General features: G+C 37.8%; 1 protein-coding gene across 8 annotated transcripts in view; it reads left to right on the plus strand.

Moving 5' to 3' along the window:
* svilb (supervillin b) overlaps positions 1-14,171 on the plus strand; it is a 52,166-nt gene that overhangs the window by 22,644 nt on the left and 15,351 nt on the right. For 5 of the 8 annotated variants that reach the window (XM_028019419.1, XM_028019416.1, XM_028019412.1 and 2 more), the window contains exons 10-19: positions 467-531; positions 792-928; positions 1,033-1,128; positions 2,574-2,856; positions 3,620-3,676; positions 5,924-6,557; positions 8,375-8,846; positions 10,530-10,659; positions 12,011-12,064; positions 13,363-13,440. In XM_028019419.1, coding sequence (XP_027875220.1) covers positions 467-531; positions 792-928; positions 1,033-1,128; positions 2,574-2,856; positions 3,620-3,676; positions 5,924-6,557; positions 8,375-8,846; positions 10,530-10,659; positions 12,011-12,064; positions 13,363-13,440 — 2,006 coding nt within the window. The remainder of the gene's footprint in view (positions 1-466; positions 532-791; positions 929-1,032; positions 1,129-2,573; positions 2,857-3,619; positions 3,677-5,923; positions 6,558-8,374; positions 8,847-10,529; positions 10,660-12,010; positions 12,065-13,362; positions 13,441-14,171) is intronic. The other 3 variants (XM_028019417.1, XM_028019418.1, XM_028019415.1) reach the window with 2 other exon arrangements.

Below are 14,171 nucleotides of genomic sequence, written 5' to 3' on the forward strand. Positions count from 1 at the left end.
GTGTGTCTGAGAGCAATACGTTTTGGTTTTGTCTTTTTAAATGCCCCTCTACATGTCACAGAACTTTCCACTTCACCCTGATCAGCCTTTTTTCCTAGTTTGATAGTAAAGATACGATTATCTAGCAGCACAAAAACTTTTTATGCCCAAATTGATTAAGAAATGTTAACAATGGAAGACTTTTCTATCCATCTTACATGTTCGCATTAGAAAATGGTACCACAAAATGAATGAACGCAAACTGTTCATTTAATGAAATGACTCAAAACAAAATGTAAGGCTATGTCCTCGGGGAGCTAAAAGCTAGCACACAGCGCTAACCTAAGCAGAAGGCATGATGCCACTGCTAGCAAAACAATGGCCAAGATGTCATGTTAGCAACACAATAAATTCATGTCTAAAATAAAGTTTGCCATCATTTTAGAAAAGAAATGTTTTAGAACTAAAATTTGTCTTTATTTTTCAGAAGGTGAAGAAAAGGTGGATGAGAGAGCCAAGATGAGTGTGGCTGCAAAACGGTGCCTCTTCAGGGTACATTTAAAAATAAAAATTCTCTTGCAGTAGATATCAGATGTTGATATTTTCAAACAGCAAACAAAGTAATCTAAAACCTCAAAATAAACTACTACTTTGTCTTCACAGGAGTGACAAATTAAGTCTTTCTGTCTTATTTCACATTGGTTAAGAGATGTTTTATTATTATTTTTGTAATATTTTATGTATGGCCTACATCATGGCTTTATATAGGATGGTATTGCTAAAAGTGATATTTTTCTAACATCTTGTTTCAGGAGTTAGAAAAAACGTCAGATGGAGGCGTTCCCAAACCCCGCTCACGAAATGCTGCCGTGGAACGACGCCTGAGAAGAGTTCAGGACCGCGCCCACACACAACCTGTCACCAACAAAGAGGTGGTCAATGCTTCCAGGTAAATCATGCTTTTATAGTCATTGTTAATATTTTGCAATTTAAAGACACTGTATGATCTACTGCTGTTTTTCTTCATTATTTAAATTTGTCTTAAATTTTTAGTGACGCTACCACATCATCACAACCAGAGGGAACCCCCACAAGTCCAAGTCAAGTCCGCAGTCCTATGGCAGCCAGCACCAGTGTAGCTAGCATCAAGTGAGCTTGACACCTAACGGCACCTAACAACTTCTCTCAATTTAGGCTAAAATTGATAACATTTTGTCCAACAGACTAAATGATTCTAAAACAATTAAGCTTTAGCCTTATATTAATCATGAAAAGAAAAAGCTGAAGTTGCTTTTGCAGCCATCTATCCGTCTTCATCTCCCTCTCCTGGTTGTACGAAGGATATGCAATTTTAGCTTCACTTACTTTATTTGCTGATTCTCTAATTCACGCTGCCTGTAGGGCAAAAAGCTGTCACTGTTTGTAGAACAGGTCATTGCCATAAAAAGTGTTGATGAAGAAGTGTTTTACTTGTGAGTTTTTTGTATGCAGATCATAAATATCAGTGAAGATGCTTGTTTATGGCTGGTGAATAGGTGAAAGCTCGAACCCTTTGCATGCCCTGGGTTTGTGTATCTTGTGAATTGTTTACAAAGTTTTACTCACCACTGCTGAGATTACTGTAACCCTTGCAAACGTCCAGGTGCATTACATGATAATCTGATCTACTTATGCTTCTGTTGTAGTATCTTATAATCTTAAACAGTTGGAGCAGTCAGGTTTGGCATGCTTATTTATTGTCTAACAGTAAAGAAGCGTGGGAGGAGTCTTATCAAAAAATGAACAATCTACATTGTTTGATTTGTAAACTTTTTTTGACACATTTTTAGCTTACTTATATTTATTATGCCTGAGATAAATATTTTGTCTTAAAGGAAACTTATAATGCAAAATTCACATTTTGAATGTTTGGGTCTCAATTGTTTCTAAAAACATCCTAAGCACTTAAAAAAAAATCTCCTTGTTTTTTGGTGTCTGGAAAATGAGCAGTTTCAAAAACTTACAGAATGTAAAGTTACAAATCAGCAGGAAGTTCCCCTCACTTAGCAAACCCAGTAAACCCAGCCCATCACCTAGCAACCCAAGTGGAGCTCCAGCATGTTTACCACTATATTTGCTGTACAATGGCTGCTGAAAAGACAATTGCTTTGTTGTTCACTTACCATCAAGAAACCACTTGCTGCATTCTCGTTGATTGTGCAGCAGTCTCTACTAATGCTTTTCAAAGATGTACAGTTCTATAATTACGCATCTGTTGGCAGCCATTTTCACCTGTGAGTGAAACCTTTGAGTTTGAGGGGGTGTAGTCAGCTGCAGCTTATTTGGATTTAAAGTGGCAAGACACCACTGAGACAGTTCATTCTGAATTGAGTTCAAAACAGATCATACAATCTTATTGCCTAAGAATGATTTTGTGGACAAAGTTTAAAGACCATGTCTTGTAGAACCCATATTTTACCCAAATTTTACTCAGCATAGTAAAGGTAAAATTTATATTCCTCAAATAAATAAACATGGACAGCTGCAAAATGTTTTTTTTTAATGTATAATGACTTCATTTTCAGATACTGAAAATATGACTGTCACTTCCACAGCATTCACGCCTCTTCGCAGCCAAGCTCGACAGCCCAGGAGCAGGAGACAGAAACGCAGGACCTTCAGAAACAGAGCCAGGCTGCCGGTGCTGGAGATGGGCAGGAGCTTCTGCCTGAGGAGCCAGACTTTTCCACACTCAGTCTGTCTGAGAAAATGGCCCTTTTTAACCGCCTCACACATCCCACGGTTAAAGCAGAAGAGGGCTCTCGAGGCGACACCCGACAGCGAAGAGCCAACGCCCGCTTCCAGACCCAACCCATCACCCAGGGAGAAGTGGAGCAGGTACCGCGATTTCACTATATATTAACTTGTTTGTTTGAAAATGTTGAGGGAAATACCTTATGTCAAAGGTAAGGATGTTTTTCTTCACAGGAGGGCTGGGCGATGTGGCTTAAAAATAAAATCTACAACTTTTTTCATATCAGATACAATTTTAATAAATGTTTTTTACATTGTTTTCTGAAAAGACTTTACAGCTGACAGAAAATGTCTTCAAAAAGTGGCTTTTATTTCAATCATTCCTTCCAGGAGTTGTACAACGACAGTATTAGAACTAGACTACGAGAATTTTTGTTTAATTACAAGATTATGGGCATTTTGTTAGCAGAATAAAGTCGCAGTTTTACCAGAAAAATATCTTAAAAGTAAAAAATGCTTGTCAAACAAGATGGCGGCTCTGCATCCCTCTGCACTATGGAAACCACGGAGCGCTTTGGTGAAAAAAATCTAGATTTTCCAAAAATTAAATCTTCATAAACCAAAAAAAATTGATTAATTAATAAAATTAATTTATCACCCAGCCCTAATTGACAGTCTATTTTTATTTATTTATTTTATTGATTTTTAATATTAGTACAACTCCTCTGACTGATGCAGAATCCTTACTTGTTAGCAGAGAATGCAAAAATTGTTGTAGGATGGCAGAGCTTCACAGAAAAAGGTGTTTGATTTAAAAAATAACAGAGACAGGATGCCAGGTGCTTTTTTAAAAACAGTTTGTCTTCATCATGTTGTGAGTCATGATCAATAACTGGTGTCCACACAGGAAACTGTAACCTCTGCGGTGTGTAACAGGGATTTAGACGCCCCTCAGGGAGAACACGTAAGACCCCTCTGCTGTCAATGTCTGGTTCTGGCTTGGTATTGATCTGACTGGTCCTGCTCGTGAGCCGTGTTTGTGCTATATATGGTAGTGGCTTAATGTCAACAGCTCAAGCACGGTGGATATCAAGTGTTGCTTACAGCATGTAATGGATAGTCTAGGGTGTCTGTTTTGTTGTTTTTGATTGCAGCTGCTTCCAAGACATGCTTGTTTGTTGCACAACAAGTATGAAATGTTTGAATGTGGGAAAGAAATCAAGAAATAAGATAGATTATTCCAGATTTATTATTTATTTACTTACTTAGGTCATAGGAATGTCCCGATGAACACATTTTGTACCTGATGCTGATTTAGAAATTGGAATTTGCTAGTGGTGGGCACACTTCTGCTAATCAGCTAATATGCTAATAGCGGAGCTAATTTTTCAATTAGAACTTTTGTTATCTTTGAAAACTTTCAGCATTCTTAGCTTCCCCTAAACTAATTCATCAGATAGACTCTGCATTAATTCAATTAGTTGTTTTGTAAACTTTCAGTTGAATACAGTTGGACATATGGGTTTAGGTTTGTCAAAAGCAGATATAATTTGAATTTAAGCTAGTGCTTTAGCATTATCCATCCATCCATCCATTTTCTGTGCACCCTTGTCCCTAATGGGGTCGGGAGGGTTGCTGGTGCCTATCTCCAGCTACGTTCCAGGCGGGAGGCGGGGTACACCCTGGACAGGTCGCCAGTCTGTCGCAGGGCAACACAAAGACATACAGGACAAACAACCATTCACACACAAACACACACCTAGGGAGAATTTAGATAGACCAATTAACCTAACAGTCATGTTTTTGGACTGTGGGAGGAAGCCGGAGTACCCGGAGAGAACCCACGCATGCACAGGGAGAACATGCAAACTCCATGCAGAAAGACCCCGGCCGGGAATCGAACCCAGGACCTTCTTGCTGCAAGGCAACAGTGCTACCAACTGCGCCACTGTGCAGCCCAAGCTGCTTTAGCATTATCTTCTGCTAAATACTATGTTGGTGTGTTGCATTATTACCGGTAGAACTAATGTTTATGACTAAGGTTTTAGTTAGCAGTGCCCACCACTGACATTTTCCAATATTAAGTCCAAGTGCAATATTAAGTGCAATTCTTCCTTAGCCAGATGTTGGCAGAAAAATAACTCACTCCATTGCATAAGCATTACAAGGTCAATCTTTAGAGAATTTATGGACATTTCCACCAGTTCTGTCGGAGGAATGTGCCAAGACTCCAGTAAACTACTGTGAGAAGGTTGTGGGTGAATACCAAAAACATCTCACCCAAACAGAACATTTTTGAAAGCAGTTATACCAAACACTGAAGAAAACAATGTAAACTTAATAATTTTGAGCAAATAATGATCAATTTCTTATTTTTGTGGTATTTAACAAGTGAAAATAATTTAGGTAATCTTTTGGTAGCCCAATACTCCAACATACACTGCTCAAAAAAATAAAGGGAACACTCAAATAACACATCCTAGATCTGAATGAAAGAAATATTCTCATTGAATACTTTTTTCTGTACAAAGTTCCATTTGCACAACAGCAGGTGAAATTGATTGTCAATCAGTGTTGCTTCCTAAGTGGACAGTTTGATTTCACAGAAGTTTGATTTACTTGGAATTATATTGTGTTGTTTAAGTGTTCCCTTTATTTTTTTGAGCAGTATATTTTTACTCAAGTAAAAGTAAAAAGTAGATGTCAAACTTGTTAACTTCTTTACTGCAAAATTTGTGTTTATTAGCTGACATTACTTTCAGATAGTTTAAATAATTTGACACACTTAAGTACCCCTCTGCATTTCAAAATCCCAAATAATTTTTTGTTTTTTTGGTAAACCCCCCCCCAAAACAGTCATAATAATACTGGTATACTATTTAGTAATCAATCAATCAAGCTCATTTGCATGGCACATATTGCAGCAAGGCAGTTCAGGGTGCTTTACATATCAAAAACAGAAAATTATAAAGTCAACACCATAGACGGACACCATACAGTCAACAACTGAAAAATTACAAATGACGCTAACAATTGTAGTTTTTTTTTTTTTTTTACACACACATCTAGCAGCTTAGGAATGATACCATCTTGTTTTGACATTTTGGCATGGGGGGCCCTGAATGAAAATTGCCTAGGGATCCAAACATCTGGATTTTATAGAAAATTTCTACTTCCCAATTTTATAACGTGTCTGTTGCTGCATTTTAAGGTGAAAATCAAACTGGAGCCGCTGTCCGTCTCCCTGGTCCGATCCGCAGCGGCCGTCACTTCGCAAGCCTCCGTTACCACGGTAACCATGTCCCCACACAGCAGTGGCGGCGGCATCGATGACGGTTTCCATCCAGAGAAATCAACTGCCATCCCGTACGTCCCTGCCCAACAACAGGCCCCAACAGGCAGCGCCAGCGTCCACCAGGAGAGGGCGCCGCGGTATTTCTCCCTGACCCAGAGAGGGCACCAAGGCCACAAGGAGGGGCAGCCCGATCCCTGCCCCCTCCTTCCTGACAGCCCAGAGAAAGCTGGGGCCCCTCCCGGTGTCCCCTCATCCTCCGTGGGCCACAGAGAGCAGAGGGAGGCGCTGCTGGAGGGCTGGAGAGGCAGGAAAGAGGAAGAGCAGGGAGGAGCCAGGGAAGACGGCATTCAGGAGAAGCTGCACTCCTCTGACAGGGACAGAGGAGAGCAGCCACAGCATCCTAAGCACTCTGCCGAACCGTCTGTGTGGCAGGGCGAGCCGGAGCCTCCGCCCAGCAGGAGACCTGCAGAATCCCAGGAGGAAAGAGGAAGAGGAGCAACTCACAGCTCCTCCAAACAGGAGCCAAAGAGAAGCCAGGGAGGCATCTCAGGTAAGTGGTATCACTCACTTTCATTGAAAAGAAATGGAGCAGAACAAGGAGTAAAGAAGATAGAGATCTGTAAGAGGAAAAGAGGACAAAAGAAACAAAAAAGGGAACCAGAAATGCCCACCAAAATGGGTCTGCTTCTATTATCCTCATTGTCTTCTGTAGTGTACTCCCACGCATGACTGCTTTGTGCCGGCTGCACACACAAACACACACACACCCGCACATGCACATCCCAGCTGGGAGTGTTTGATTTGGCTGATGCAGAGAGGCGTTTCAGGCTGTATCTAATTAGCATATTTTTTCATGAATGTACCTCGTGAAGCTCTTTGTCTGGAAAAAAGGGAAGCCCTTTCCTCATAACGGCACCACAGATTTCTGATCGAATCCCAGTGCTGTCGTGACCCATAAAGTAGCCGTGGTCCCACTTTGCACCACTTTACGCCTCAGACTACAGCAGAGTGGACCTGACCTGCTTTTATCTGCTAATCTAGGTTGTGTCCAGGGGTTGTCTTTTCCCATGCACACAAACAGAGCAGAAAGAGATGAAAGGACAAAAAGAGGGCAGGGCAACACTTAAATAAAGCAGGTAGAAGTACAAGCTACTGTTTGTTAGTACTACGTGACTCGGCCTTCATAAGTGTCCATTATTCTGTCCTTTCAAAAGGTTAGAAAAACCTCCAGTTATTCATTGCTCTTCTGAAACCATAAACCTTTCAACCCATGCAGTAAGGCTAATAAAAAACCAGAAAAACAGGTAGATATCCTAATAACTAAGACATTTATTTAGTTACTGCATTCATACGTTGTCCCCACAGGGTAATTAATACACTTCTAGCTGATTAAACAATCTCTTTTATCAAAAAAAGCTCTAGAGATTAGTTTATTGTTGTGCTGAAGTGACTGTATTGGTTACTAAAATGGCTATTAGGTACAAAGTGTTATTCAGCAATAGAGCAAGGAGAGGTTATAAAAGCATGTTCCTATTAACGCTGATAATCAACAAAAAATCATTTAATTTTATAAAATCTTAGGAAAATATTGACATGATTTTGAAATTAAAATAAAAAGCCAAAAAGCAATCACATACAAGAAACAAAGAAAAGGAAAAGGGAGGACAAAACGATTTTAAAAAAATGCAGCAACAGAACTGAAAATACAAAGTAGTATTTTTTTCAGAAAACATCAGATGTTTTTAAAAATTTTAAAATAATGCATAACTAACAGCATAGGATAAACTTAAACTAATTATTTCCAAAACAAAAAAATCTTAGAAATAATACCACAAACATTTTATTAAACATATCTGGGTCATTTTGCCATAGAATAGAATAGAATAGAATAGAATAGCTTATGCTGAAAGCTACTTAATCCAAAGTGTTAAATATTGGTAAATAAAAAAATTATCATAAGGCAATAAAAAATGTATTTAAAAAATACAGAAGCGTGACATTGTAAGTAAGACTAAATATAGAATAAATAAATAAATAAAATAAGAATGCACATGGAAATTTATTAATCTATAAATAAATCTATAAATCAGTCCCAAAAAGATTAATTAAGAACAGTCAGGGTTGGTCATTGTATAATCTGATGGCACTGAAATGTTTTGTGGTGCATTTCAGTGCTATTAAAAAAATATACTGGTTGAAATCTGGTTTGATCAATCCATCTAAAAAAAAGATTTCTTTGTCCCGTTACATGTCAAATGAAAACAGAACATTTTTACTTGTTGCTATTAAAATAATCATGTTAAAATCTTAATTTCAACATGATTTCAGAAACTGCAAAAACATGTTTGTGGTCTATTTTTCCTTCAGACTTGCCGGATCACCCAGGGCCGCTGAAGCCGCTGATAGCTAAGGTATCATCCCGGACTGTGTCTTACATTTCAAGTGGCCAGCAGCAGCAAAGCATCCTCCAGCCCCCTCAGACTCTTCCCAAACCCCCTTTATACATCCAGCCGCAGTCCTATTCCCAGGCCCCGCCCACCCATCCCAAACCCTTCACCCATTCGCTGCAGCCCCAACCCAAACCTCCAGGTCAAACCCTAACGAAGCCGTACCCTCGGGTCGCCCCCCAGCCTCATCAGGCCAAACCTCAGGCGCCGCCTCAGACGCCCCCTAAACCTCACTCCTTCCCCCAGGCTCTCAAGTCTCAGGTCGTGACCCCGGACCATCCCGAGGACTTCAGCAAGAGCAGTGTCCATTCTGGAGACCTGCCGTCCCCCACGGAGCCCGGAGACCAACTGTCTGACGGCATGTCCACCAAACAGATGTCCATCAAGGAGAGGTGAGACTCATCGGGTTAACTTTATATGTATACACACTCTATCTACACCTGTCGCAATAAGCAATTAATCAATTAATTAATTTCATGACGAATTAAAATGAGCTCAATAATCTTTTGAAGGGCGATTTTGTTTACAGAAACTTTGTTATACATGTTGTTTATGGTTTTGATTGTGTGTAGATTTGAACAAAATAAAATATTTTATTTTGGATATTTACAATGTCTTCCAGTTACAGTGTTGAGTGTTTTGTACAAGATTAATGTTTACTTGTATTTGCTTGTATTAGTTGAAAATGGTCTCAAAATAACAATACTATCGTTTATCACAATAATTTCTGGGACAAATAAAATCAAATAAAAATCACACGATTGTTCTCTTGAAATTCTGGATTCTACAGACTGTTTTATGCCGGATTTGTATTTGATGTGGACATGTGTGAACTATATTAGTCTTTTGATTGTTGACATTAGAATAGATTAATAGTGATAGGAGGTAGACAACTAGTTCAATAAATAGGATTTTGTTTGATTTTATTAAATATTTTTAGCATAACAGATCAAAAGACATAAAAAGTTGTATATTATAAATAAATAAATACAAATTTTGCAACTATATACAGATATTTACCTTAGCTAAATGCAACTAATACCTAACTGAAAATTAGTAGACTATTCCCCACTCAAATATAATCTGTTAATATAAAGTCAGAATTTCTGAGCAAAGGAGCTAAATGAAAGCTTAGGAATGTGTCTCCACAACATTTCTGATGTTTAACTTTTGATAAAAAGATGGATTATGCATTATGGATTATGCATATCTGCAGAGATATGAATTTAATGATATAATATAAATGACACAAATTACGCAAATTACAAATCTTTGCTTTTCTATTAAGGTGAAGAAATAAATTTGTAAGTATTTTTCTTTCTGAGTTAGAAATAGTGATGTTTAAACCTTCATTAATGGGAAGCTTCTTGCAAACAAAAAGAGACACAAAGACCCGATATCAGTGAATAACTCTGGATAAAGAGGGTGGAAACCATGAATGGGATCTTAAAGACATTAATGAACTTTGAATTCATTCATAAATCCTGAAAATTACCCTTTAAAAACACCAACAGTGAGAAAATTGTTAGTTTCTCAGAGTTTAACACTTTTAAACATGTTTTCTTACACAGTAAAGTTTCTACCTCTGTCAAATAACTGAAGAGACTTTTTATAGCATCATTATAATTTTTTTCTTTGCAGCCAGCAGAGATCTGTGCAGACGGACCATCCTCTCTGAGTTTTAGCAGATTCCTCAGATTGCCCTCATTTCTGGCCTTTTCATGCAGCAGCAGCAGCAATAATGACACACTTTCTTTTAGCCTTCAGCCATCCGTTACTAGCTCTGCTCACACACCCACCTTTTATACAGGCCAGATTTGTTGGCTGAGAAACCAAAATTCTCAATCTGTTTCTTACTTTTGAAAAATCATTTCTTTTCAGCACCTCCGACGCTTTATGGGAGCTTCTGGTAAATTTGTAAAACACCTAAAGATAAACTAATGTTTTATTGCAGCGGAGTAATGGGACTGTTTAGTCCTATTATTGGTTCCTTTGGAAAGAGAATCAACAAACAATAATGTACAAAAATTCCTTAAACACATGTATAAGCCTTCTTATCTTTTGTTTATTGTTAGAGTGGCACTGCTGAAGAAGAGCGGTGAGGAAGACTGGAAGAACAGGATCAACAAGAAACAGGAAGTGGCAAAAGTAGCATCAGCAGAGCAGCAGCATCAGGAATGGGAGATGGAGACCAACCAGAAGAAGGTTTTCCGTAACCATTATTGATGTTTGTTTAATAATAACTATAATCATAGTTACTTTCCTTTGTTTGGATTTGTATTCTCGCCTTGCTTTAGGCTAGAAAATCTGAATTATGTGCAAAATTCAGGCATAAATGAACATGTTTTGTATTGCCCATAGACCTAGCCTAAGCTGAAATATTGCAACTACTGTTAATCTTGGAGCTTGCATCATGTTTTAGGCTGTTTATGTCACATTTGCACTGGTGGTTTATCCAAATTTAAGACTATTTTCACACTTTTTACCTTAAATCAAGAGCTAAATGGTTGAACCTTGGTACCAAATCACCTTTCAAACCCTTTAAAAGCGATCACAAATGCTCATCAAAACTGATGGATAAAGCAGGCTGACATTGAGAATGACCAAAGCCTCACTTAAATCCTATTAAAATGTGTGGATTACACTTAAAAGTGCAGAGTAGATACATTCTGCCAGAACTATTTCATAATCTCATTAATGGCTCTAAAAAACATATGGTAGATGTGCAACTTGGCCAAATATTAGAGCAAGATGAATCTTTAAGCATGAATGTGTAACTTTAATTCTTTGTTGATTAGAAATGGATACATAACTGCATTGTATAATATAAAATCCTCCTACCTCAGCAAAATAATGGCTCACATACTTAATCAAAACTCTAAATTAATAAGTTATTGAAGCTTTTGGATAAATTATTCTGTCCAGAACTTTGATAAATCACAAGTCAAGTTCCCCATTAATTTTGTTTCTGCGTGTCTGCAAACAAGAATGCTTTGTTTCTGGATACTTGTCACAGGTCTGAATGGATATATATTTTTAAAGAATTTATTTTCTACAAAGTATTGAAAATTTTTTCCACATTTCTTGTTCTGATTGTTTTGTTATAAATGAAATAAATCTATTAGAGGTTCAGGTTAAACAAAGAATTAAAATTTCTCTTTTTATTTTAATGGTCTTCTTTTACTGTTCACCTTCCATAATTATAACTCTATTGTAGCTTTAGATTTTATTTCACACATTATTCCACCGTTTTTCTTTTCCTAAAAGATTTTTGTTTAAGCACATTTTTACAAACCAGTATAGCAAAGAAACTATTTCCAGACTGGTTTTAGTATTTCAACAATATCAGATCATAGAGGCTTTTTAAAGAGCCTCTTTTCCGGCTTCTCACCAGCTTTGCTATTAGTATTCTGTTGGAAGAAGCGTCCTGTTTCAGCCTTTCATGGCAATCCCCCCCCTCTTGTCTTAGTTGCAAACTCTTTAGCAACAACTGCTCCCCCGTTACCCCCACCCCGTTTCCATCAGCTGAGTTGTTTCTCTGTTTTAACCCTTTCAGGAGGAAGGGGTCGCTCAGGACCAGTCTGCAGTGTCTGGCTCTGAACAGCTTTGGGTAAGGCTCGCTGCCAGCAGCACACCAGTTCTAAGCCAATCAGCTTGGAGCAGCAACTGTGCCGTCAAATCACAGTGTGTTTGTGTGGCTGGTTAAATCTACTGCTAATGGTGAACAAATACAAATACAAAATGGAGTGTAAACAGCAAAGACAGAAACTCCTTCTCCAAAATTCAACACCTTCAAGCTTGGCTGAAATTAGCAGCCGCCCACATGGGTACACCAAATGTCTTGTGAAGAAATGAAAACTATCTGTTTGACCACAAGGACAAGAGACAGAGTGAGGCTTTAAGAACACTACAGACTCATCATCACTTGTTTCTTGTTTCCATTCATTTTCCTGTGACTTTGCTGTTGGTACACCTGGATTTACCCACCGAACAACAATAAAGGATATTTCTATCCTATTCTGGTCTAACAACTGTTAAGCATGGTGTTGGCAGTATCATTCTGTGCAGCATGAAAATATTCACACCGTTTAAGTGCATCAGTCTTTTTTCATGTAAACTTTAAGGAGGACTTATGACATTTTTGTACTTTAATTTGGGTCTCTACTGCTTTAAAAACAACTTGACTGCTTTAAAAAAAACAGTCAAGTCTTAACTTTTTTTTCAATAAGTTAAAGTTTTTTGGTGTCTGGAAAATAAGACATTTCAAAAATGTCAGTTGAGTCACACTTTGCTGTTACCTAGCAACCCCAGCAAAGCCCAGCCTGTCACCTAGCAACCCAAGCAGAGTTCCAGAGTTTAGTCGGTAAAATTTACCACCCAAATATAATTAAAATAAAAAAACTTGATTCACACTCAGATAGATAGTCACAGTAAAATCATCTCTCTTTCTTTTAAAAAAGAAGCAAACTTTAAATGTGTAAATTCCTACAATAAATGTGCTTGTTAGAGAAAAGACAAAGAGCTAAAACTGGGACTCATGTCATACATAGCAGAAAGTGACTGTTAAAACTAATAAGTTGCCACCTTTCATGGAGTTGTCAGTGGTGCAGACGTATCGTTGAGACCAGCGATGTTTCCAGCATTAAAACTTCTCCTTTTAAGGAACACATTATTTAAAATAACTAAAAGATTAATTTTGTTATCCAATTGTATGTTTTTATAAGTACTAATACTAGTTTACCAGTTGGAGTAAAGTAAACTAACCTCCATTTTATACTTTTTGCATCATGTTCTTAGTTTCTGGCTTTCTCTTTTCCTTCTTTAAATCCAACCTTCCATCCATATTACTTTTGGATGTTTTTACGTTTTCTCCTTTTTTCACTTTTCAATCCATCTCTCCATCCTCAGGAGCCTGTCTTCTCCTCAACCTTTTCTCCTACTATATCTCTTGGCCAAAAGTGCCAATATATTGACCATCAGGGTCAGGTAAGGACTAGAGCTGATGGACGGCATGAAGTGGGCTCCTGTCTTTCTTTGCTTGCCAGGCAAAAGATTTTCATTTGCAGTGGTGAGACGGATTCACTGCAAAAACACAGGAATTTGTTTAGTTTTTAGTGCAAATGTCTTAGCGCACCTGAAGTGAGATAAAACTAACTTAAAAGTAACTTTTCCGCAGCATATCAGAGCTTGTTTTAAGCCAATAAATCCTTAGTATTGATTAAAAACTGTACTACTTGCACTGGCAGATTATTTCAATTACAACATGGGAAAATGTCTTAAGGGGAAAAATCTAACAGGGGAACTAGAACTTTTGCATTAATATTAAGCAATTATTGACTTAAAACAAGCTTGTTTCTTGCTAAAAAATTATTTTCGAGTTAGTTTAGTTACTTCAAGTGTACTAAGATATTTGCACCAGAAAGTAGACCAAAATACTTGGTAAGTTGTTCTGTTTTTGCAGTGTTCCTAACGGCAACATGAATAACAGTCAGTGTTGTTTCTGGAAGAATGGAGAAGATGGGATAATCATGCGCCTTGCATGCTTGGATTGATCTAATCTTTGTGTTTCTGCTTGAGTTGATGCTGTCACTTCATGAATAATTGGTTGGGAGGAAGTAAAAGATTTGACATGATGTTACAGTGAAGTTATGTGGAACATGATGTAAGACTTTAGGGTTTATATCTTATAAGTAGTGGTAAAAAGAGGATTTTATCCA

This window comes from Xiphophorus couchianus, chromosome 6 (genome assembly GCF_001444195.1).
Source record: "Xiphophorus couchianus chromosome 6, X_couchianus-1.0, whole genome shotgun sequence".
Taxonomy (NCBI): domain Eukaryota; kingdom Metazoa; phylum Chordata; class Actinopteri; order Cyprinodontiformes; family Poeciliidae; genus Xiphophorus; species Xiphophorus couchianus.